Raw genomic sequence first — 26,638 nt, 5'->3', positions numbered from 1 at the left:
AGCCCTTCATCCATTTATAAACCTCGATCATGTCTCCACGCACCCTTCGCCTTTCTAGAGAATGCAAGTTTAACTGTTTGAGTCTTCCCTCGTATGGCAAGTTTCTCAACCCCTGAATCATCTTAGTCATTCTCCTCTGCACCGATTCTAACATTTTGATATCCATTCTATAGTAAGGTGACCAGAACTGAACCGCATAGTCAAGATGAGGTCTAACTAATGCTAAATATAGTTTGAGGAAGACTTCGGGGCTTCTGTTGCTTACGCTCCTTGAAATAAATCCCAGTACCCTATTAGCTCGATTTCTAGCTTGAATGCATTGTGCCCTTGGACGGAGATCAGAGCTCACTAAGACCCCTAAATCCCTCTCGCACCCAGACCTACTTATGAGAGTGTCATTTAAGCAATAGTTATGTGAGGGGTTGTTCCTACCTACACTCAGAATACTGCACTTCCCTACATTGAACTCCATCTGCCATTTATCCGCCCAGTCATACAATCTGTCATACAATCACATATTACAGTCCCCTCCCATAAAGCCCCTTATCCTGGAGAGGGTCATATCACATTGGAATCCCCTAACGGTTCTACTTTGGTATGCGATCTACGAGTAATGAAACTACTTTGGTATGCGATCTACACTTTATATTGTGATCCCAAACCAGGAAATGGGGAATGTTGGAATATCAGTCATTTTCTTGACATAGTCACCAAACGCTTTTGTATTGTCAGGCGGGACATGGCTTACATACCACCAACGACTACACAGAAGCAGCAATAATAACTGCGTCCCTGGGTCTTCGGATTGAAGGAAGGTGGAGACTGACGCTATTTTTACGTGCAAAGAAGAAATCGTGAAATACTGGAACCATGATTCAAAGAGAAGCTGCGGAAAATTCGGTTATTCTTTCTGCAAATTCTAATTTAAATCGCTTAAATTACCATCATTTAACTGTTAACCATCAACGACATTGTTGATCCAAACACTGGAGCAAACACTCAGGCAATTTAACGAAGCTGCCTGGATTCAAAAGTTCGCATTTTGAAAAAAATAAGATAAAAGAAACAACCTTCCAATCGCACCTTGATTATTACTGCTGGCGTAATGAGAAAAATCATGACGATCTATTTCTTGCTTTCTTGCTGATGTTCTTTTGATTTACCGATAAAATTAGTAAATTTGTTTCAAATTTGCTTCATTTTATCTTTTTAATAATAAATCTATAAAATTTTAGTTATTTCATATATATATATATATATATATATATATATATATATATATATATATATATATATATATATATATATATATATATATATATATATATATATATATATATATATATATATATATATATATATATATATATATATATATATATATATATATATATATATATATATATATATATATATATATATATATATATATATATATATATATATATATATATATATATATATATATATTTTTATATATATATATATTTATATAATTATTATAAGTAAAATGTTTTCTTTAAGCCATATTAGATAAATGCAACATGTAGATCCCATACCAAAGTAGAATTTGACTCTTATAGATCACATGGCGATGTAGATCGCATACCAAAGTAGCACCCTGGAAAACTCAAGTGTACATTCTCTTGAATATGTAACGGTCCGAATGTGAGTGAACGAGAATGTGAGTAAGTCAGTGGGTAACAGAGTGAGTAAGTGTGAGCGAGTGGGAGCGTGAGTGAATGAGTGAATGAGTGAAAGAGTGAATGGGTGGCTGAGGAATGTAAGTGCGTAAAAGGTTATGAGAAGATAACACGGCGAGCGAATGAGTAAATATCATGAACGAGAGTTACTGAAATCCCTCCTCTCAAAGCCTCGAACCCCCCCCAAGAAACCAATAACTAGTTAGTTAGGTAGGGTTTGATTGTAATGCCGAGAGGGAGTCACGTGAAGAAGGGGGAGGAGCTTAGCGAGGAGCAGAGGCGAGGGCAAGGAGACCAACGGGTCAGTGAGGAGACAAGCACCACTGCAGCAAGAGACAAACTTGGGAGACGCGAGGAGACGAACACCCCTACAGCAAGGAGCGGCAGCGAGAAAACACAGAGAAGCGGGCTGGTCAGAGAGGTGTCCATCTCTCCACTCAGCCCCTGACCCACACACCACCCACGGCCTGCTGTGTGAGGCGGGCTAGTCAGGAGACGAGCAGCAGGAAGCAAGAAAGGCAGCGAGTTGGAGTTGAGTGAGAGAGGTGTCCATCTCTCCTCAGCCCCCCCTCGAAAAACCACCCACGGCCTGCTGTGTGAGACGGACTACAGGATGGGAACTTGTATGGCGGGGTAACCTGCCCCTCGACTGCCCTGGGGGCCGATATACCACTGCCCCAAGCTGCTCCCTATATCAAGCGGCGCCCGCCTCTTCACACCACCCGAGCTGCTCCATCTCCACATCAAGCGGCGCCCGTCTGTCTTTCAGCATTGAAGACAGACAGGAGACACGTTTCTTTCAAGTACGTATCTCGCCACACACACGCAAACACACAGATAATTCAGGTTCCAGGCGTCGCTTCCTGTTTTTACTTCGCATTACACCAGATCGTATCACTTCCTGCACAGTCCAAAACAAAAATAGTGTCACTAACCTTGTTTGCTGCCATGTGTTTCTCAATGATAAGCTTTATATTCATAAATTATTAAACAATAATGCTCATATGATATACGTGAGAGCGGTGGGTAGAAGTATTCTCCCATGTCAAAGACAAAAAAAACCATCAACGCGTTAGATATATAGTTCAATTCATAATATGCCATCCTGGAACTAATGCTTCCATTGAACGTCTTTTCTTTCATGAGCAAGGTGTAGGCATCAGAAAAAACACTTAAAATTGCAACGCTAAAAGCATTGCTGGTAAGAAAGATCAAGTTTAAACAAAGTTGCATGGACTGCTACAGGTTGTTCCAATCTACTCCTACGCTACCCTTCTCTCTTGTGCTGCCTCATTGCCTAATAAAAAGTAGTAACTTTGCGTGTTTTTTTTAAGTTGACGAATGAATTGCCGAAATTAGCCGTCTCTGGGAAAGAGTAATTTATTAAATAGCTTGCATGCAGGAGTTAATTTGTCTAACATGTTGGTATAATGACTCGCCGAGAATTATTAGAGAATTAATCTTATTGGGTGCATTCCATGATTGTTTCGAGACAAGCGAATACCGTGACTCGAGCAGTGCATGCTATACTAGTAAAACCAGTGCCAACGTTATCTTACCATTTGGGTGATAAGTAAAGTTTATAATCCACTCTATCATAGGGTAGGCTAAGTTTTACGTAACCTCCTAGGCTCAGAGGAGCGGTATGTGGCGATCAGTCAGTGGGATTCACTCCGATATCCGAATCCTCAATGACGAAATTTTAACTTCACTTGTGAGAGGTGTGAAAGCATAATTTCATCACCCCAAACACTACAATATTATAGCTACATACAACCCAGATCAATTAAGTTCGACTAAGACTCCACCTGTGTGTTTCATAAAGCGTTACTGTGCCAGCACAAATTCTACTGCTTCATTTACGAGTCCCGCTCACTTGGTTCAGGCAAGTGAACCCACACCCACCACACGCAGTAATACCAACATGAGTAGCCTGTTCTCAATGGCTTTGTCCTTGGTGTCAGTTTGTACCGTGCTGAATGTGTAACGATAGTTTTTGAGTGTGTGCAACTGCCAATCCACAGAGAGAGAGAGAGAGAGAGAGAGAGAGAGAGAGAGAGAGAGATTGAGAGAGAGATTGAGAGAGAGATTGAGAGAGAGATTGAGAGAGAGATTGAGAGAGAGATTGAGAGAGAGATTGAGATTGAGATTGAGATTGAGATTGAGATTGAGATTGAGATTGAGAGAGAGATTGAGAGAGAGATTGAGAGAGAGATTGAGAGAGAGATTGAGAGAGAGATTGAGAGAGAGATTGAGAGAGAGATTGAGAGAGAGATTGAGAGAGAGATTGAGAGAGAGATTGATTTGATAAATTTATTACGCCTCATGGCGACAAACAAAATAGAAGTTCAATATCCACAGATGTCTCGTAGGACACGTTGAGATACACACTGGATCACTTTGCCTGTGCGTTCTCTCTCTCTCTCTGTGTGGATTGGCAGTTGCACACACTCAAAAACTATCGTTACACATTCAGCACGGTACAAACTGACACCAAGGACAAAGCCATTGAGAACAGGCTACTCATGTTGATATTACTGCGTGTGGGTTTACTTGCCTTATCAGATACCATCCCTGAGGCTGATTCACCCTTACACACCACACCACAGCCACTTACACTCAGCACCTCGCCGACAACATTTCAGGTAAAATAACTGGCGGAGGGGGTGAAAAGTGTGCGAGGAGTGATGACCCTGCGACAAGTGACTACGTTTGTGATGGTGTGCCTGGTTGGGTGAAGGCAGTGATGGTGGTGGTAACGGTGTTGAGAATTGTTCGGTTTCCTCGGTCGTGTGATGGCAATGGTAATAATGACGATAACAAAAATATTAATTATAAGAATGAAAAATATTAAGAATAATGAATGCTAATAATAATGGTCATAATATAATAGTAATAATAATAATAATAATAGTAATAATAGTAATAATAGTAATAATAACAAAAAGACCAAAAAGACCAAAAAAAAATCCAGGAAAATCAAGAAAATCAGGAAAATCCAGGAAAATCCAGGAAAATCTGGAAAATCCAGGAAAACCTGGAAAATCTGGAAAATCCAGGAAAACCATGTTGATACTGAAATTATATTCGCCTAAATAATAATTATATTGTAGCGCATCAGCAATATGCTGGCAGTAGATAAAAAAAAAAAAAAAAAAAAAAAGTTGAATCATAACCATGACGCGGGTAAGTTACTGTGAGGAGTCAAGGAACGCTGTGCTGGTGTCGGGGAGACTGGGTAAGCTGTGGGCAGCAAAGACAGAACAAGAAGGGGGCACACGACGTTGCTGAAGATGGCTAGAGACCCGACACGGAGCAGCGATTTCTAATAAGAGCACAATGCGAGCACCGGACCCAAGGCACTGTTTCTGACTTCCTAAGCGACTTGAACCAAATATAACTAGAGGAGAAAAGATAATATTAATTTACAATTGCTACAAAATCTATAACTAAACAGAACGGACGGAAGGAGTTTAAAGAGAAAAAAAAAAAAAAAAAGATTCTGAGCCCACAAAACAGGTCATACACACACACACACACACACACACACACACACACACACACACACACACACACACACACACTAATATTCTAGTATCAACGCGTCGCTTCCTGTTTTCATCTTACAATGCAGAAGATTGTAGCACTTCCTGCACAGTCCAAAACAACAACAGCGCCACTCCCTTGTGTGCTGCCACCAGTGTTTCTCAATGGCGATTCAAAAACGTGAATGAAAAGGTGCGAGTAGAAACTAATACAGCCGAGATCACAGTTATCTAATATGACGAACGCGAAAAAAAGAAATATAAAGATTAATATCGAATTCTATTTTTCAGCAGCAGAGTCAAGCAGGAATTACCATCGAGGCTGAGTAGACGGTGGTGAAATATAAGTTATGACTGTAAAAACGTACAAGTACACATGTAATAGTAACAACAACGATAATAATAATAATAATAATAATAATAATAATAATAATAATAATAATAATAATAATAATAATAATAATAATAATAATAATAATAATAATAATAATAATAATAATAATAATAATAATAATAAGAAGAAGAAGAAGAAGAAGAAGAAGAAGAAGAAGAAAATTGATATTAATAGTAATAATAAATAACAGTGCCAACAATAACCATTTTCTATTTAAAAGGAAGGTGTAATAGCATAAAAAAAAAAAACTATGCAATAAGTCATCAAAAACTGTAAATATTGATGATAAGCAATTTACAAATCAATTTTATTAACGAAAGAGAGAGAGAGAGAGAGAGAGAGAGAGAGAGAGAGAGAGAGAGAGAGAGAGAGAGAGAGTTAATCTTCTAGTTGTTGTTGTGGTGGAGATATGATAAGATTTTGAAGGCCATATCTGTCTGTGTCATATTATTGTTGTTGTTATCGTTTGGCATTTCCCCTGCGTCATATCTTTCGGCTCATCTCTTTATTATTATTAATATTTAAGTACGCGTTTGTTTCTTCATTTATTCATTCGTTTATTATTTATTTATTTCTGCTTGTCGGACGAGGATCTGTTATTAATGAGAAAAAGAATTAACGACTCGATTGAAAAAGTGTTTGGCTTCGCGCGAGGATACTCTTTTACCAGTTATCTTGAAATTGTTATTTCTTCTTGTTATATATATATATATATATATATATATATATATATATATATATATATATATATATATATATATATATATATATATATATATATATATATATATCGATCAATTGTAAAGTAATCTTTCACATTAATATCGCTGAATCATTTAAAAGATTTTAAACACATGTATTAGATCGCCTCGGATTCTGCGTTTTGATAGGCTGAATAAATCTACATATTTAAGCCTTTGTTCATAAGATCAATTTCTCAATCTAGGAATCCTTTTTGTTACTCTCCGTTGAATCCGTTCTAAGTTTTCTATGTCTTTTCTGTTATAGGGTGACCGAAACTGTACACAGTACTTTAGACGGGGTCGAACCAACGAATTATACTGTTTCAATATTACTTTTTCCGATTTATTATAAAAGACTCGTCCGATGAAGCCAACCAATTTGTTTCCGGTTTTAACTAACTCTTAACAATGCTGACTGGGCTTTAAATCGCTTGATATAGTGATTCCAAGATCGTCTTCTTTACTTACTGCAGAAAGTTGTTGGCCATTCATTACGTACCGAACGCGATTGTTTCCGATGTGTTAGATGTGTAATTTGTCAACGTTAAATTTCATTTGCCATTGATTGGCCCAACGTGCAAGTCGATCTAGATCTGATTGTAAAGCTTCTTCGTCGAGTGTCGTAGTTACCTTATTAGCGATTTTTTGTGTCATCAGCAAATTTTGATATTTTGCAAGGGAGCCCATCATCGATATCATTAACATAAATTAAGAGCATGGGACCAAGCACTGATCCTTTAGGTACGTCGCTTCTGACATCGAGCCAGTTAGATGAAACACCGTTTGTAGCCATTTCATTTTCATAGTTAGTGTGGTTATCATTTTCATTAGCAAGCGGTCCGATACTACAAGTGAGTGACTTTTTATTATTTACATAGCTAAAAAAATTCTTTAGGAATAGATTGACTCGTTTCCGCTATATATTCTTCAAGATTTTTCTTGCTTCGTTTTATTAATTTCTTGGTTTCACGGCGAATTCTGTCCAGTTCTAGTTTGTCAGCCTCACTCTGGATTGATATGTATCTACTGTATACGCGTTTTTTAAGAGAGAGGCTATTTTTAATTTTGTTATTCCACCATTTGGGTTTCTTCTTAATAGTTGAACGTCTGTTACGATAGGGTACGCATATGCTTATGGCATTGTTCAATATTGTGGTGAAGGCCTCCCACGATTTATCAATATCTGTTTCCGTCGAAATTACAGTCCAGTCAGAATTATTTAAAATAGATCGGAGTCTGACGAAATTCGCTCTCTGATAATTTGACACTTTTTTTCACAAGCAATTACTTTACTTTCATTCATCTTGATGCTGAATGTGATTGTTCGGTGATCGCTATAACTAAAAACTGGACTGTCGTTAAAAAGCTGAGGTCAAGTATATTATTTTCCAGAGTCGGTTCTTGAACGTGTTGATTAAATCACTTTCTAATATATATTTGTTTTTTTACAGCTAAGGAGACAGTTTAAAAAAAAAAAGCCCGCTACTTACTGCTCCTAAACAGATGTCAAAGGAGTGTCCAAAAAGAGACGTCAATCTCGGGAGGAGAATTGTCCTGATACCCTCACTTGAAAGAGTTCATCTATCATACAGGTCGAGCCCTGTATGATAGTTCAACTGTTCGCCCCATCTTTTCACTGGTAAGTCGAAGTCCCGCGCAATCACTGCCTCGCAAATGCTACTTGTTTCTAATATTAATTCACTTAACGCGTGGCCGATATCAAGAGTCTGCCCTGGCGGTCTATAGAGTGGAGGAGGAGGAGGAGGAGGAGGAGGAAAGGGGTAATAGGAGGTAGTAGTAGTAGTAGTAGTAGTAGTAGTAGTAGTAGTAGTAGTAGTAGTAGTAGTAGTTTTAGTTTTAGTTTTAGTTGTAGTAGTAGTAGGAGGAGGAGAAGGAGTAGGAGGAGGAGGGAAAAGAGAAATAGGATGAGTAAAGGAAAGGGAGGAATAAAAGGGAGGAAGAGGAGGATAGAGTAAGGAGAAGAAGGAAGAAGAGGAGGTGAAGGAAGAGGAGGATAGAGTAAGGAGAAGAAGGAAGAAGAGGAGGTGGAGGAAGAGGAGTACCAGATAGAAGAGAAAAAGTGAAGTGAGAGAGGAGGAAGAGGAGGAAAAGGAGTATGGAGTTAAGCGAATGATGAAACTATGATAATCCCTTTCCTTCCTCTCTTCTCACCTTTTTCTCCTTCCTTCCTTCCTTCTGTGTGTGTGTGTGGGGGGGGGGGGGGAAGATAGGTCGATTCTAAAGACTTTATGATTCTGTATTGACACTATAGCAACAGCTGTATCTAAAAATAGAAAAATAAAAACACTGGCGGACGATAGAGTTATATTTTTAACCAAACAATTTCGGTGGACACTGCCACCATCTTCAGTGGTGTAAAGGAAGAAAATGGTGGCAATGTCCACCGAAACTGTTTGGTTAAAAATATAACTCTATCGTCTGCCAGTGTGGGTTTTTATTTATACATCAAGAAATCACGTCAGTGTGATTAGCCCCTTCACCTGTATTTAAGTCTGTTTTGTGAATTAAAGCAACATGTTCTGAAGCAGGTGTTGCAGGTATGAAGAAACCAAGACAGACATGTGTCATCCTGCTTTGGCTGCTGGGCTTTTGCCACCCGACCCAAGGCGGCGTCATTCGTGGCAAGAACACTGAAGGCGAAGGTAAGATATTTAAATCGTCATTACTCTATATAATGAATATTTTAGCAGTTATTTTGTTTGGTAAGAGTACTGGTGGTGATGCTGTTGGTGATCGTTGGGCTGGTGACGCTGGGGGCTGTGAAGGAAATGACGTTATGGGTAACATGCCAGGTGCTGTCAGTTGGGGCAATGGTGAAGACAAGAGGAGGAGGAGGAGGAGGACGATACTACTACTACTACTACTACTACTACTACTATATGTGTGTGTGTGTGTGTGTGTGTGTGTGTGTGTGTGTGTGTGAGAGAGAGAGAGAGAGAGAGAGAGAGAGAGAGAGAGAGAGAGAGAGAGAGAGAGAGAGAGAGAGAGAGAGAGAGAGAGAGAGAGAGAGAGAGAGAGAGAGAGAGAGAGAGAGAGAGAGAGAGAGAATGATGAGCAGCCTGTTTACTTGCTACATTATTTTCAGGCTGCATTGTATATGAAAACCATGACCTAAGAGCGCCTTACAGCGGCACCGTCTTGACTTACATTACACCTGAGCAATCACTGAACCTCTTGGTGACCTTCAAGGACCATAACATGGATGAGCGAAGAGATGTGATGGTGTTCTCCAACGGTGCAGCCAATCATATAAAGGTACGGGAAGGACACAAGCACTCATCAGTGAATCATACATTTTCCACGAAGATGCCTGAGGGCTGGGTCACTCTTAGACTCACTGCTTCAGAAAAATGCGTCTCTTTGTTTTGGGTGGACGGACAAGAAGAAAAATCTCTCGTCAGCCTGCCCGTGGACTCTGCCCCTGAAAAGCTCCTTCTCAATGGACATTTCTCTACCTGCTCGGGAGGTAAATATAGAAAGCGTTTATAAAATATTCCTAACAGGCTACTTTAACAACTCACTCATCATGGTACAGACTTGGACTAGTTTTGTTTCACAGCCAGAGGTAGTGGTCCAATAGCCTCTGTTGATTGCTTTTGTTTCTCTGAATGACCAACGAAACATTGTCGAGTTAAATCAAAGTATGTGCTTTATCATTGTATATATTCATAAACACTGGCAACATTTCTATGATTTCTCGTTTACACAATAGGGAAATTCTAGCCATATAATACAATATATACAATACGTCCTGCTGGCTAAGGAAGGTAATGAATCCAAGGCTTACGTCGTGTTGCTGAATACTTTCGCACCAGGAAAGTGTAATGCATTATGAAGGTTCATACTCTATACGAACTACGAGAAACAAAAATAACATAAGTTTTGATTTTGTACGAGGTAGTGCTTCATATACAATACATATTTCATGTGTACGGCTTCTCTTGTAAGAGTTTGTAGGACACCGAAAGCTACTTTCTTTCTATTTTTTAGTAAGTAGATTCCTTTTCTACTTTTTTTCATTCTTCTGCTTTCTTCATTTTCTTCATCTTCATATTCTCAAAATTTTCTTTATTCTTCTTTAAAGCGCAAGCTTTTTTGAGTTTGGGACACAGGGTATGACAGATAACTATATTCTTTTTCCAGATTCCCCGGAATGGCAGGTGAACGAGAATGAAGAAGTAACCGTAATGTTGGATTGCCAGAGCCCCGAGCAGGAGCTGGAGATGACGGGGGACAGCAGCACCGAAGCCTTCTTGAAGTTTTCCGAGCGCCATGTCGACGTGCCCGCCAACACCACACTCGGGATAAAAACTTTACGAAGAGACTCAGAGTCGACTGTCGATGTGTTTTTCAAGGTAAGATTTTCCCTTCGTTAAGTGGTCAAGGTTGAAACATTCCCTCCTAAAAACTGACAGGAATCAATGGTGGCGAGACTTGCTGACGAGCTCATCGACTGACTGTAATAAATGACAAGCACTCAAACACAAATAATTATAACCCAACTGACTGTTCTTACATAACCTATTCCACACTCGACCTAATCCATGCAAAGTCGTACCTTCGTCGCACTGTTTTATAAAGAGTGAGGCATGGTGGGCATTAGGGCGATATTGGCTGACTAGTGCGTCTGCAAAACTTAATAAATGACGATTGATGGAGTAGAAAATACGTAGGAGTAGGTAGGAAGACTCCTACCGAACGGGCGTAAGCTACTCCCGGTGAGGATATATGGGAAGCGAGGAGGGTGCTGAAGCCTTTCACCCTTCCCATGTCCTCACTAACCGTTTCCCTTTCTTTTGTCTCATCAACACCAGAGAGTAGTTCAGCATGCTCTCGAAAGACAGATCCTCTCTCTTTCTACACCACACTAAATTCACGCAACATACACACCTTTTCCCAAAATTTAAAATTCAAAATGGCACATAAACGAACTGCCTCGGAGTCCCCGCCTCGGGAGGGGGGGGGGGGGCATAAATTACCCCAAGGAGGACTCCCCTTCTGGCTACCGACTTGAGAGGTGTCCTGATAACTCTTCGAACCTCCTCCTTATCAATTTCTGCAGCATTCGCTGTCTTAGTATACTAATTTCCATTCTGTGGAACACCATCTCTCCTCCTCTAAACCTCACTTTCTCTTCCTCACCAAAACACAGGTTTCTGAGGCTACTGACAACAATCTCTACTCTGTTCCCTCCTCCTATCTCTATCCTAAATTTCAATCCAAAGCTGGATGTTGCGCCTGCGTGCGCAACGACATCACTTGCTTTCGTGCCCACGACCTTGACTCTTCTGAATTTTCCACCATCTGGCTAAGACTTCATTGTCATTCTATTATTGAATACATCTGTGTTGTTTATCTCTCACCTAACTCTACTAACTTTGTAAAATTCTTTGACTACTTGAACTCTAGAGTGGAGCCCATCTTGACTCACTCTCCCTTCGCTGAAATCTCCATCTTGGGAGATTTCAATGTTCTTCACCAGCTTAAGCTTTCATCCTCTTTCACTGACCAGCCTGGTGAACAAGCCTACAATTTTGCTCTCTTCAACGATCTAGAGCAGCTGGTTCAGCACCCTACACGTATTCCCGAGGAGAATGATTAAAATGATCCACGGACTTGTCAACTTACCGTACAAAGAAAGAATAAATGAACTTGAATTACATTCCTTGGGAAGATGAAGATTGCGTGGATATATAGTTAAGATTTTAAATTGATTATAATGATTAAAAAGGGCGATTTAAATTAAGTACTAATATTCAAAACTGATGTGAGAAAGAGCAGTAACGGGTGTAAGTTGGATAAATTCAAATTCAGGAAGAAAATTGCAAGAACCGGCTCACGATCAGGGTGGAGGATGAAAGGAACAAATGAACAGGTATATAATTGAGGCAGACACAACTGAAAGCTTTAAATTAATTTTAGATGCATTTATCATGATGGGATCCACGTGCAAAGTAAGTATCACCTTCTGCTGAAAATGACAAAATTACAGTGTTTTATACGGCGCTGGATGGAAGAAGTTAAGTGTTTCTAAAGGTCAGTTAATTAAATGTGTTCCACAATAGCCAGGGAACTGTTTTCTGTCTAGAGCTTGGTTTGCACCCGAGGGACATTTGAGGTGTGTACAAGTTTAAGCGGCAATATATACCACCCTACCTCAAAAACGGTTAGTTCTCAATACCAATAAATAATATTAATAAATATACAGAAAACATGAACATTGATGTTACTTCTCAAGGAAAGGTAGCATTTTCTTTTCGATGTTTTTATATTCTACATTACAATTTTGATTACTTATCAAAGTAAATTCAACCCTGTTTAATCAAGCTTCAAGAAATAATACTCTAAATTTATGAGAGAGAGAGAGAGAGAGAGAGAGAGAGAGAGAGAGAGAGAGAGAGAGAGAGAGAGAGAGAGAGAGAGAGAGAGAGAGAGAGAGAGAGAGAGAGAGAGAGAGAGAGAGAGAGAGAGAGAGAGAGAGAGAGAGAGAGAGAGAGGGGGGGGGCGCGGAAGCGGAGAAAAGGCAGAAAACATTGGTCGCAATCATTACGTACAAAAAAAAACCAGGTGGATATTCAAAAGAAGCAGGACATGAAAAATGAGGCACAGATCGAGGGAAACAATAGTACAGTAAGTTTTTAAAAACATTATCTTCATGCCATCAGGGGAGTGCAAAGGACAGCCACGTCACGGAGCAACTTCCGAGTTCATGGCCAGCGGTGGTCATCGGTGGCCGCCGCGGCAGCACCCATCTCCGTCTGAAGCGGTTCGTCTCATCTCCATCGTTACCATCACCGTCACCAACAACCTCGATATATTTTGTCTCCACAATCGTACTGGCAGGTGGGTGTTCGACTAAGTTTGTTGTTTGAATTGAAACGCAACACACAAGAGCCCTCTGTTGGTTTAATGAAGTTTATACTGTTAGAAGAGAAATTAGAGTGGATTAGTGGGGCACAAAATGATAAATCTTATACTTTTTTTCCATGATGGTAAGAGATATGTAACAATAATTAATCAATCGTACAAAAGGAAGAGTTGAGGATGGATTCTAAGGCAGATTCTTAACAATGGTGCACAAAATTACAAAATTTATGCTATTGTATCAACAATCTTCTTCACGTACATTGAATGGTGTTCGCATTCCCACACTTGGATACATATGCCAATATTTTTGTCACAAATGGTTTTTTTCAGCTTTACTCGGGGTTGCCACTATTGTAATCCTTACTGCTGTGGGCATCTACGTAACTCGTGAGATGAAAAAGAGAAGAGAGAAACCAGACGAAGGGGATGATGCGGACGAGATGTCAGCCAGGAGTGAAGCCACGGTTCTGCGCAGGGACGTGGAGTCGGGTGTGAAAATTCCTTCTCCTACTCTAGAGAGGAAATTGCTAGGCTCCTCCTCCGCCCCCAAAATCAAACGTAGCCACACCACACCGCACAAAGTCACACCGCACCACATGAACATCTGAGGCGGTTAGTAATAGAGTGTCGTAAGCGCCACCCGGGCCTATTTTTAGTCTGTATGTCACTGTGTAGCCCCATCATTGTTTTATGTAGGGCGATGCTCGGGAAGTCAATATGCAGCTCACAATATGGTCAGAAATTACCATGTGTGGGAGGGTATGTTAATAGCTGGGCACGATAACAGAAAACTGGAGATACAAATATAGAAGTTTTGCAGTGACGTCTCTGAATTCTTTCTTTACAGGAAAGTTTCCGCTATCAGTGAAATCCGATAGTCGCTGTTTTACCTCTGCATATATTTTAAATAATTCAACAAAAGATACCTCCTATATCTTATTATAAAATCGTATTTAGCACCGCACCGCGAAGTCGAAGGCCTTCTTGTACGTTGTAATCAACGAATGGTAATCAAAATGGTTTCTGAACTCATTTGATTTCTCTCTTCCAGGTAAGACTATTGTTTCAGCATATTCTACAAGTTGGCGTCCTCTTTGGTTTCTGCAGCTATTCCAATATTTGTTACTATTGTTGTGTTCCAGCAATACACGAGGATATCCACTGGAGATAGATGTAACAGTTTCGTATATCTTTCGTTATGAGGGATAATACAAAATGGGTGAGAATCGGGGATGCAGGACGTGACGTCATGGGGGTGGAGTCCGTTCCAAATGTAGGTCCGTGAGCACACATCTCCCGGAACACTGGCATGGTGGAAGCGCACGGAGAAGGAAGCAGCTCAACAACTAACCCCGAGTCCCGTGCGTGCGGCTGAGGACCAGTGACCGTCAACAGGATGAGGCTGTCTGCTCGGTGCCTGATTAGTGCGGCGGTGTTGGCGACGCTCTTTCTTTCCCTCACAGTGTCCATCACTTCAGGTAACATAATTATACCAGGACTAAATGAGACCAAATGTATCCCTACATGCAGCGTATCTTAACCAATTAGACATCTATAACAGGATCACTGACTACGCATCTGATGTTCCCTTTCATCCAGTTTCCTTATCCTTACCTACACACCATCACCACGAGCATTATCCAGAAAAAATATACCGATCCTTTCACTTCATGTTTTTGGCTACGTACTACCTGGCAACATCACGTCAGCTTGTGAAAGTGAACGAGTATTTGAGACTTCAGTGATTTCGTACAAGAGCCTCGGAAGGGACGAGGCATGGAAACAATCTGGACAAGCGAAAGAAAATAAAGTGGAAAGGGAGATACGAAGTCATTGCAAGCAACAAGTGAGGGCACAAGACTTACTGTCTTTTTATTCTTGCGTAGAGACGTTTTTTTATATTTTTTATAGCAGCTGATAAAACAGAGTTGCCGGAATAAGTGTTCAAAGAGCGGTAGTGTGTGACCTAGTAACGCATTTATGGTGCCACAGGAACGGAGATGAAAAACATTATATATTATTTTGGAACCTTATGCTGTTTCCATTGGCGCCTAAGTTTGTAATATGAACCTATAATTACTCATTATTATTCTTGTCACATACGGTTTTATTTCTGCTTTTTTCACAATGAAAATGTAACACAACGTGAAAATATAGCTAAGAAGGTCAGATGAATATTATTCAATTTGTTTTAAAAATGATATATACTTTTATAGATTATTACACTTTACATGGAACATTTTACAAAACAAATTATAGTGTTCATTACGTATGATTCTATATATTTTCTCATAATCACAGTCTACGTGGCGAGACATTTATAATGGTTACAGATGTGTGCACTATATACTGGTTAGTTCGTCCTTCTGCTCCAGACGTTAGTTAACTTAAAAGGCTGATAAAGAATTTTTTTTTGTGAGTCCATTTCCTTACCGCAAAAAAAAAAAAAAAAAAAATAGAAATATCAATAATTATTTTAGAAATCAAATATTTCATTAATAATTTATTTGCTCTTTGTCCAACAGTCATGTTAGTGACAACCTCGTTATAGTACGACTGAGCATCCACGTCTCCTTTTTTTTCTGAGTGCATAAGAAGTCGCTTTACATGTGAACATACTCCAGCAAGCATCCATTTCAATACCTTCCAGATGAGCCAGTAGTCAACTGACAATAACTGTTTTGATGATTAAAATGTGAACACAGTACTAAGAATTATTGTTAATTACTTTAAAATAACTTTTAGATTACTTTAGAATTATTTTATAAATAAAATATGAAAAAAATACAATAAGAGGTAACAAAAACCGTCGCAAGTACCTGATTTACAGGTAAAAAAAAAAAAAATACTTCAGTGTAGCCTGCTCCCATATATTAATATTAATATCTACCCAGCCAGCAAATGCTGCCAAGAAAGTACTTGGTGGTAACCTTTTACTTAAGTTGTAATAAAATTATGTAAAATAATAATGCTATGTAGGAAAAAGCAAGAAGATCTACTTCCACTATGTGGCGCCCTGGCCAAGACTCATTAAAATCTTCAGTTATCATTATAATCCACTGCAAGAATAAAACCTTTTCCAATGTCCACCCCCTTTCTGTTTTATGCTAGCGAGGTCCCTCCTGCTATAGCATGCTCTAATTTCATTTCTCTACCTGGTTTCCTGTGACCTGATTTCTACAATCTCAGAGTTACCACTCACTTACTTGGAATTTAGATGTCTATATCAGTTTTGTGCATAATATGACTTGCCGATGTTCAAATGTTATTAAGTTCAATGTCTTCAACTTTTGTCACCTCCCTAATCAATGATGCTCACTTTTAGTCCCTCTATGTTATACCCTGCATTTTCTCTCTATTCAACTTCGAGCGCTTATTAGCTTTTTACATATTTTGTGAAGCGTCAAGTTTCCTAACCGTATGTTAGGATTGGCAGAGTAGATTGATTGTATACATTTGTCTTTACGAGATTGGCAGGTGCTACTCATGATATTACTACGCTAACAACAAGTGTTCCGTCCCTGTTTGGCACCTCCGTAATGTAGTGGTTACTGTTAGCAGGCCTAGCTATGAATTCATGAACACGGGTTCGATCCCCGGACAGGGATAGTCAACACTATGATCACCCGGCAAGTCATCCTCCCTGGACGATAAATGAGTACCTGGGGAAGCTTCGAACAGGTAAACCAGATGTCACCCCTGATCTGTGTCTCGGAATAATGGGTTCTTTCTTACCACGCCTTCGTGAGACAATGAGACAAAGATGAGAGATAATACCGAGGCCACGGCCAGCCCAGAATGTACTCTTACGTTAAGTTACCACCCCTATGCTCTTTCTGATTTCTTTTACTTGGGCTCGGTTTTCCATCAACTGCTGGTCTTAAATTATGCATGTCTATTCTTTCACATGTTACATTCCCGATCATTGTATATTTTGTTGTCATGCCAACTGATTATATATATATATATATATATATATATATATATATATATATATATATATATATATATATATATATATATATATATATTTTACATCTCAGCCTATAGCGCTGGTAGGTTTTCTTCAAGGGCCTGGTGGTCGGCCCACGCCCGTCGTGGCGCAGGCAATTTTTATAGTGGCGCCAGTTATGCTTGGCTCATGCTGCCCCCCGGAACTCATTTTTTATTCACTGGACGGTTTCTTCTAGAGTCCGGGTTGATGGGTGGTCTACCATCTTCAGAGCATGTGGGTAGTCTTAGGCCACTCGGCGGTGACTGAAAAATCACAGGTGGTAGCGTGGGGATCCGAATCGACGTTGTCCATGGCGTGATGAATGCTGGCCCAGCACGCTAACCACTCAACCGCTGCCTACCCAGTTTGTTTTCTTTAGACTCTCTCTCTCTCTCTCTCTCTCTCTCTCTCTCTCTCTCTCTCTCTCTCTCTCTAACGTGACACCGATTTTTAAGAAAGGAGACAAAAAATTACCAGGTAATTACGGGCCCATTAGTCTAACTTCGGTTGTAGGTAAGCTACTTGAGAGCATAATTAGAGACAAAATTGTGAGTTACCTTGAAAGCCACTCATTAATTGGGGACTCACAACATGATTTCCGTAACAAAAGATCCTGTCTATCAAACCTGTTAGCCTTTTATAACGACCTCTTCACGGTTTATGACGTAACCAAATCACTGGACGTAGTCTATCTTGATTTCCAGAAAGCGTTTGATAAAGTCCCACATCATAAATTACTTTACAAATTTAAGCAAATAGGTATTGACGGTCAAGTACACCAATGGATCGCGAATTGGTTGAGCAACAGACAACAAAGAGTGGTGATTGAGGGATTTAACTCAGAGTGGGCGCCGGTCACTAGTGGCGTCCCTCAGGGCTCGGTTCTTGGCCCAGTGCTCTTCACTATTTACATCAACGATGTGGATGTTGGACTCAATAATCGCATTAGTAAATTTGCAGACGACACAAAGACTGGTAACTCGGTTCACACTGACGAAGACAGGCAAAGCCTCCAAGAGGATTTGCACAAAATTTCAGCTTGGTCTGATAGATGGGAGATGCCCTTTAACGTAGACAAGTGCCAGGTCCTTCAAGTTGGAACAAGGAATAAGAAGTTCGATTACGAAATGCGCGGCGTTAAACTCAAAAGCGTTCAATGCTTTAAGGACTTGGGGGTCAAAATCGCGTCAAACCTCAAATTCTCACAGCAATGCATCGAAACAGCAAATAAAGCGAACAGAATGTTGGGCTTCATTAAAAGAAACTTTTTATTCGAGAATAAAGATGTAATACTTCCACTCTACAATAGTTTAGTCAGACCCCGCTTGGAATATGCGGTACAGTTTTAGTCTCCCCACCATGCAAAGGACATTGCTAAATTAGGTGTTCAGCGTCGGGCGACAAAAATGATCCCTTCCTTGCGCAAATCTTACGAAGGCTTTCCACCCTTAACATGTTCTTTCTTGAGAAACGTCGCCTCCGAGGAAAACTGATCGAATGTTTTAAAATACTTAATGGTTTCACGAATGTAGAGAGATCAACATTGTTTATGATCGATGACACTTTGCGTACGAGGAACAATGGCGTAAAACTCAAATGTAGACAAGTAAATTCAGACTGCACCAAATTTTTCTTCACCAACGTTGTAGTGCGAGAATGGAATAAGCTCCCACCGTCAGTGGTCCAATGTAACACGATTGACTCCTTCAAAAACAAGCTCGACCGTCATTTCCTTCAACTTAATATCATCTAGAGTTGAAATGCAACGTTTTGGAGCCTTCTGATTAATGTAGAATCACTTAGGTTTAAGGACAGACCACCTAGTCTGGACCATGGGGTCTGTGGTCTGATTTTCTATGTAAATCTATGTAAATATATGTAAATCTCTCTCTCTCTCTCTCTCTCTCTCTCTCTCTCTCTCAATCATTTTTTGCAAGTTCTCGTCAGAATCTCTTAGTTAGACTGTTATTTGTGAATCAAAGTTTGTTAAGGTATTAATCGTTTCATTTCCATGCTATGCCAACTCATAAAAAGTTACGAGCAGCCACAAAATGTATGTTTTTCTTCTTCAGATTGCATGGTCACTGCAAACCTCACTCTGTTGCCAAAGGACAACAGACAGTTCAGTACAATTTTGGGGAGCTTCACTATGAACACTGAAGCTGGACCCTTTCTGAGTATCAGGATTTTCGAAAATAATCTTAATTATACAAGTATCACATGCAACCGCACCCACATAAATACAAGAGAAATAAACTCTGGTACTAATAAAGTCTGCTCAAGCGACGTGGTTCCGTGGCCGGCGTGCCCCGAGTGGCGACTGTTTCACGTGGCGGTGGATCACTATCACCCACTCAGCATCACTGACTTCCACCACAACAAGACGTGGAACAGCACAAGCATATCCTTCATCATCACGAAGCTGGAGATCGAAATGCAGCATTTCGACGTCTCATGCAACTCAGGTAACCTGTCGAGCTCGGTCGTGGGTGTAGCACCCGGGTGTGATATAGACAGGGTTGGAAAAAAAAAAAAAAAAAAAAAAAAAAATTAATGTTTTACATAAAATTTAGTTTTATATCCTATTGATAAATAAGGTCCATATATGTGCATTAAGTAAAAAAAAGTAGAATCCATTAAGATCTTAAAAAAAAATATATAAATATATATATATATATATATATATATATATATATATATATATATATATATATATATATATTTTTATCTTGCTTGTGTTCTAGTTTTTGCTTTGACACACCTGACACATCATCACACAACCACCACGCTACGACACGGTTTAATTAACCAAGCCAAACCATACTCGGATACTCCACATTACGCCCAGCCATATCACAGTCACACCACAAATCACACTTAAATTAAGGCCATCTTACATCGTGACTATACATCGCCGCTATAGTAAATCGTTTCGCACAACACCATTTCGTACACATGAAAAACTAGTGTTTTCTATTTCATCAACCTTTTCCATTAAGAATAAGTCAGGGCTCAATCTTGTACTTGTCAATGCCACACAGTTTGCGATAATAATTACTGAAATCGACACAGCATTCCGAAACGAATATATCCGTAAAGACAGTAGCCACAAAGGGACCAACCTTCCAAAAAGCAAAAACACCAACCTCCAGTTCACCGTTCACGACTGTCGAGTGGTGCGTGCCCGACAACACCTCGCGCCTCTCTCCCTGTCCAGTACGCGTACAGTACAAGTCAGTGGGCGGCCAGGCCCCTAACCCTAACGACCCGTGGGGAGCGCGTACCCCCTGACAGACCCTTGGCGTACCTCCTGGAAACGCGTACCCCAGGTCGAAAACCCCTGGTCTAAGTGATAACACACACACACACAGGAAACAACACTACTTTTCTTCTCTCTGACTCATAATTAAAATTTATACTAAATATATATTAGGGTAACTACTAACCACACCAGGGTGCCCCGCTAAGCACAACAATTAAGCAGTGTGATCCTCTCACGACAAGGAGAGACTGAGGAACTGAGGAGTGCTGAGTGACCGGTAGTCAAGCCTCACCCGTTCATTTCCTGTACAGTACAAGTTAACAACCTGTATAAACAGGACCTAAACAAGTGTCTATCCTTTAGATAACACTTCAAACCTTTTATTTTACCCTTGGCTACTTTTCAATTGCATATTTAAATTGATTTACATATAAATACGAAGAATAAACAAAAAATAATAAAACCAAAAAAAGCCCCCCAAAAACCCAGTGATATTTTTTTTAAACCCGGGTTTTTTCCAACCTTGGGTAAAGACAAAATTTAATGTTGTGTTTAATATTCTTATGACCTTGAGCAGTTAGTTTAGCACCCTACACGTATCCCCAATCGCCTTGGAGACACGCCCAACATTCTAGATCTCCTTCTAACCTCTAACCCTTCGGCTTATTCTGTTGATCTGTTCTCTCCGTTGGGCTACTCCAATCACAATCTTATTTCTATATTTTGTCCTATCGCTTCTGTACAGCCTCTGGACCCACCGAGGAGGCGGTGTTTCTGGCATTTTGCTTCAGCTCGGTGGTACGACCTGAGGATGGACTTTTCCGATTTCCCGTGGAATGATTACTGCCTCCAGGAGAGAGACTCTCCAATAGGAGTGTGACCAGCGCATCACGGAGATGATTGTCTCTGGAATGGAGGCACACATTTCACGTACTTTCTCCACCCAATATGCTAAAAAGCCTTGGTTAAATCACGCTTGTTCTCGTGCTATCAAAGATGAAGAGGTGCCTCACAAAAGGTACCAGAACCTTTGCATTCCTGCTAATCATGATCTTTACATTTCCACCCATAATCATACCAAATCTATTCTCTGACTTACCCAAAACTCCATTAACAGAAAACGTCAAAAACTTGCTTACTCTAATTCTTCCAGGGATTTCTGGCACAAAGTCAAAAATATCTCTAACAGTTTTACTTTTCCAACTGTCACACCTCTCCTTACTCTTGATGGCAGCATTGCTGTCGCATATGTCTAAGGCTGAATCGCTCAGATTTTCTCAACTTTACTCTGAACGATTAAGGGCATATTCCTTCTACTCATCTCCCCTCTGACTCCACTATGCCTGTTATTAAAATTCTTAAGAGCGATGTTTTCTATGCCCTCTCTGGCCTTAATTAACCCTCAGCAGGCTTATGGAGCCGATGGAGTGCCTCCTATAGTCCTTAAAAACTGCACTTCTGTGCTGAAACCCTGCCTGATCAAACTCTTTCGTATCTGCCTCTCAACATCTACCTTTCCTTCATGCGGGAAGTACGCCTACATACAGCCTGTGCCTAAGAGGGGTGACCGTTCCAATCCCACAAATTACCGTCCTATAGCTCTACTTTCCTGTCTATCTAAAGCTTTTGAATCAATCCTTAACCGGAAGATTCAAAAGCACCTTTCCACTTCTAATCTTCTATCTGAATGCCAGTATGGGTTCCGCAAGGGGCGTTCTATTGGTGATCTCCTTGCCTTCCTAACTAACTCTTGGTCATCCTTAGCCGTTTCGGTGAAACTTTTGCTGTTGCCTTGGGCATCTCAAAAGTTTTGGACAGAGTCTGGAACAAACCTTTGCTTTCTAAACTACCCTCCTACGGATTCTATCCTTCTCTCTGTACTTTTATCTCCAGTTTCCTTTCTGGCCGATCTGTCTCTGCTGTGGTAGACGGCCACTGTCCTTCCCCTAAACCTATCAACAGTGGTGTCCCGCAGAGCTCTGTTCTATCTCCCACTTTCTTTCCGTTGTTCAATAGTGATTTTTCGAATACCTGTTATATCCACTTCTACACTGATGAGTCTGCTCAGCATTACTCAATATCATTTAACAGAAGACCCTCCCTACAGGAATTACAAGATTCTAGGCTTGACGCTGCAGAACGCTTAACCTTAGACCCTGCTATTTCTGAATGGGGCAGGAGGAACTTGGTGTCCATCAATGCCTCAAAAACTCATTTTCTCCACCTGTCAATTCGACAAAATCTTCCAAACACCTATCTCTTATTCTTCGAAAACACACAGCTGTCCCCTTCTACAATATACATTTTCGGTCTGTCCTTAACTCAAAATCTAAACTGGAAACTTCACACGTCCTCTCTTGCTAAATCAGCTTCCTCGAGGTTAGGCGTTCTGTATCATCTCCGCTAGTTCTTCTCCCCAGCACATATGATGTCCATATACAAGTGCCTTGTCCGCCCTCGTATAGAGTATGCATCTCATGTGTGAGGAGGCTCCACACACACTGCCTTACGAGACAAGAGTGGAAACGAGCAAGGCTTCAGCAGCCTTTGAGATTCAAAATACCCTTTTGTGATAGGAAATACAGCTGTTTGAGAAAAGACCTGCTGACTCTTGGGAACGCGAGGAACGTTTCCAAAAAACAAGAAATTTTGAGCAGATAAATGAGTGTAGAAAAATTATTTACCTGATGCGAAGGGGAAGGACTGCAGGGGAATAACATATATGCCTACTTTTAAAGGAAAACCAGGAACTTCCGGTGGAAAACAAAACAGAAAAGAGGCTCTCCAGTTGTGGTGAGCAACAGGAACCTTTGGTGATAGAACATGAGACAGCTGTACCTTACCAGACAGAGCAAACAGGACTCGCAAAAGAAGATATCAATTTAACTAATGATGAGGCTTCGTATTAAAAGTCATGGCAATACTGATTCTCCCTCAATATATATATAAAAAAAAAAAAAAGAGGCAATTCCTCGGGGACCTTAGTAGATTAAGTCTTGAAGGGCGGATCAAGGGAACTAAGAACATGAAGCGGAAGGTAACAAACACTCTCGGAGGAATACGATTACGGCGACAGAATCTCACTTTCTCCCCAACATCTCAACAGTGACCCCCATGTGGAAGGTGGAAGCCGGTGTTCCACGGGTCATAAACTTGCCGTGTAACTGGGACGTCATCCACTTCACTCTGATAGCTAACAAGACCGCCAGGCCGCAGCTGACAGTCGGCAACGCCACCTTTCCCTTGGGCCCGCTCTCTGCATCCCAACCTTGCCTCATTCTCAGCTTGAAGAGAAACCACACAGCCACTCCTCGCCTGGTGAGTTTGAAAAGCTATGACTTGGCTGATCAACTATCCCTCCATCAATTCAATCATAACCTGCAGTAGTCACCATTCTGTATATTTACTTTCCAACAGCTTGATTTCATACACAAGGTCAGACAGTCATGCAGCTCGCCCTTACTAACTCAGGTGACGTCTACACGGGAGACTGTCGTGGAAATGGGTTCCGCGATCACGAACTTCACGCTGTCAAGCCTCAACATCACAGACGCCTTCACGATTCAGCAGCACCTCTACCTTCAGGAATGGTCACCACCGACCGAAGCAGGTGAGGAGAGATCATTATATTTGTACAATTTTCAGTTTCCTCCAAAATGGACACCGCAAAAACAACCCAATTGACGTTAAGAAAATTATTCGAAAGATTTTTTATTCTATGACTTCCATTTTTTTTAGGTGTAGCCTAAAGGGCCGGTAGGCTCTCTGGGGGACCTCTTGGCCGAACCAGCCCGTTGGTGACGTTGGTGAATTATATCTAAAAGGGCTACCGAGATGCCTGACTCTTGCTTGGGTCATGCTCCATCCCGGTGATCAACTTAGACGAAGTTCTGATATAAATATGGTACACTCTGGATATTTCAAAATTAAAAAAATTAGTGTTGGTGTCTTCAACTCTACGAATGCTTCTAATATTGAATACACTTATTTCTAATAAATAAATAAAATAATTAAAAAAAAAAAATTAGTTGGATAAAATTAATTACTGCTAAAACACACACAAAAAATCGCTTGCGCGCGTGCACACACACACACACACACACACACACACACACACACACACATTCGCGTTCTTCGATGCCTCGAAAACTCCACCTGATAACTCCACACAATCTTCCAGACATCTATCCCCCACTCTTCGATACTATATATATATATATATATATATATATATATATATATATATATATATATATATATATATATATATATATATATATATATATATATATATATATATATATATATATATCTCTCTCTCTCTCTCTCTCTCCACTGAATGAAGTGAATATTTAATTTTCGATAGAAACTTACCTCTTATTTATTTACATTGTTCTTGATTTACGCGACCTTTTCAAGGACACAAAACTCGTGTAAATCGAGTTACCTGTGTGCGTATATATATATATATATATATATATATATATATATATATATATATATATATATATATATATATATATATAATATATATATATATATATATGAAAGAAGATCACTGTTCATTTCATATATCTGGTTAGTAAAGATTCAAACAATACTTGTCATTCACCTTGGAGTATTTACAGATAGCCAAGATTTCAACAGCTGGACAGTCGTATTTCTTGTCTTCTTGTGGACGGCTGCGGTGAGCAACGTCATTCTCTTCTGTTGCCTCAGAAGGTAAAGCATACCAGTGCCTCCAAACTAATCTATCCTGGCACACATGTAATATTTCGCTGGCTTAATTGTATGTTTCATGTAAGTTCTATAAGATACGGTGTGATGTTGTGTGTGTGTGCTATGATAAAGGCTTACTTCCACTTGTACCAATTACCCCAGTGCTTCCGATATGAATCATGAATAGCATTCCTAGATGGGACACCTTGAGCCTCTGTTCAAATCACGGCCAGGGGAATAGACTCACATTCGACCTAACAGTTCATCCACTCATGCAGTATGGATTAAGGAAGGAGACCACATGAAACCCGAAGAAGGTGAACAGTAACAATCCGGTATTTCCCGATAAGGGGACACAGTTCACCAAAACTTCAAAAAGTCAAAGCAGGAATGGGACACCAAAGTAAAATATGGCATTTAGCTAATACCAAAAAAATTGCATAACTATTCTTGTAATGTTCCTCCAGTAGTAAATTACTGATATATAGGTGTTTCGCAATCAATGGGAACAAAAATTAATTAAAAGCAAGTACTCAAACTCTAACCACTCAGATTTTTTCATAAATGATTCTATATCCAATATTTTTGCTTTTCACTATCAAATGTTTTCCATTTTTTTACAGCTTTCTCAACCAGACACACGCCAGCATGTGAGTTAATTTTACTGCCTTTGACACAATAATTTTCTCTAGGTGGTAAAATTTGTAATAAGTTGTATATACGGCATTATTTGGAGGTATATTAGACTAAAGAACCTTGTAATGTATAAATAGTAAAAAAATCCCTCGTCTAATAAAAAAAAAAAAAAAAACATTCACATCAACAACGTTCACATCACTTAAGCACTTTCTCTGCAAATAGCAACACTCCACCTCTGAACCCAGCATGGCTCCCCGCGGCACCTGCCATGCTGCTGCCCTCTCTGCCGCTGCCCGCCCCTTGTCTACCCAGAATGAACACCAACCACCATTTCTCTGAGATGCGAGATGCCATCTACGAGGACATAGATGACTAATAAGTCTCAGCCCACCAATTCGTTACTCGAGAAATCACACCATGGACGAGTCAAGGGCTGAGCAACATGAGGTTCTGTTACAACCCGTGCTAAGTTTTCCTATTGTCATTGGTAATGTACGAAATATGTCAGGCACATTACTGAAATATTTTGGAACACGGTTTTCTTTTACTATTTTCTATCTTTGTCAATCAATCAATCAATCAATCTCTCTCTCTCTCTCTCTCTCTCTCTCTCTCTCATATCTATATCTATCCATCTATCTATATCTAGCTTGATTTACATATATAAGTGTGTTGCCTTCAGCTTCAATCCTCTGTTTTTAATATGTTATAATCAAGTGAGTTTCACAGTTGTAAGAGTGACGCAACACAA

At 40.0% G+C, this 26,638-nt stretch overlaps 1 protein-coding gene and 1 long non-coding RNA gene across 7 annotated transcripts in view; one reads left to right on the top strand and one right to left on the bottom strand.

The window, feature by feature from the left end:
* LOC127003825 (uncharacterized) overlaps positions 1-26,638 on the bottom strand; it is a 43,441-nt gene that overhangs the window by 7,626 nt on the left and 9,177 nt on the right. The gene's annotated exons all lie outside the window — the stretch shown is intronic.
* Positions 2,010-26,509, top strand: LOC127003821 (uncharacterized). Of its 6 annotated transcripts, XR_007757416.1 has the most exons (13): positions 4,193-4,348; positions 7,837-8,024; positions 8,935-9,048; positions 9,492-9,872; positions 10,550-10,761; positions 13,072-13,249; positions 13,604-13,885; positions 19,340-19,732; positions 23,636-23,847; positions 24,001-24,139; positions 25,158-25,251; positions 25,872-25,898; positions 26,110-26,509. XR_007757416.1 is itself a non-coding variant. In XM_050870882.1 (8 exons), exons 3-7 carry the CDS (start codon positions 8,946-8,948, stop codon positions 13,879-13,881), a joined length of 1,152 nt encoding a protein of 383 aa, XP_050726839.1. In that variant the 5' UTR covers positions 4,193-4,348; positions 7,837-8,024; positions 8,935-8,945; the 3' UTR covers positions 13,882-13,885; positions 19,340-19,787. The 6 variants fall into 6 exon arrangements, 5 of the variants coding, with proteins under 5 accessions (XP_050726838.1, XP_050726839.1, XP_050726837.1 ...); XM_050870882.1 differs by lacking the exons at positions 23,636-23,847; positions 24,001-24,139; positions 25,158-25,251; positions 25,872-25,898; positions 26,110-26,509 and having other exon boundaries at positions 19,340-19,787; XM_050870881.1 differs by lacking the exons at positions 4,193-4,348; positions 19,340-19,732; positions 23,636-23,847; ... (2 more) ...; positions 25,872-25,898; positions 26,110-26,509 and adding an exon at positions 2,010-2,506 and having other exon boundaries at positions 13,604-16,360.

Source organism: Eriocheir sinensis, chromosome 26 (assembly GCF_024679095.1).
Source record: "Eriocheir sinensis breed Jianghai 21 chromosome 26, ASM2467909v1, whole genome shotgun sequence".
Lineage (NCBI taxonomy): Eukaryota > Metazoa > Arthropoda > Malacostraca > Decapoda > Varunidae > Eriocheir > Eriocheir sinensis.
The sequence above is the reverse complement of the archived record's forward strand: the minus strand, read 5'-3'. Positions and strand labels throughout refer to the sequence as shown.

What these genes read in the sequence shown, in the direction of transcription:
- LOC127003821 (XM_050870882.1), top strand. Translation starts at nt 8,946, where the DNA reads ATGAAGAAACCAAGACAGACATGTGTCATCCTGCTTTGGCTGCTGGGC. An exon ending in CTGTCGATGTGTTTTTCAAG is followed by an intron (nt 10,762 to 13,071) that starts GTAAGATTTTCC and finishes TCATGCCATCAG; the next exon opens with GGGAGTGCAAAGGACAGCCA. An exon ending in CTCCACAATCGTACTGGCAG is followed by an intron (nt 13,250 to 13,603) that starts GTGGGTGTTCGA and finishes GGTTTTTTTCAG; the next exon opens with CTTTACTCGGGGTTGCCACT.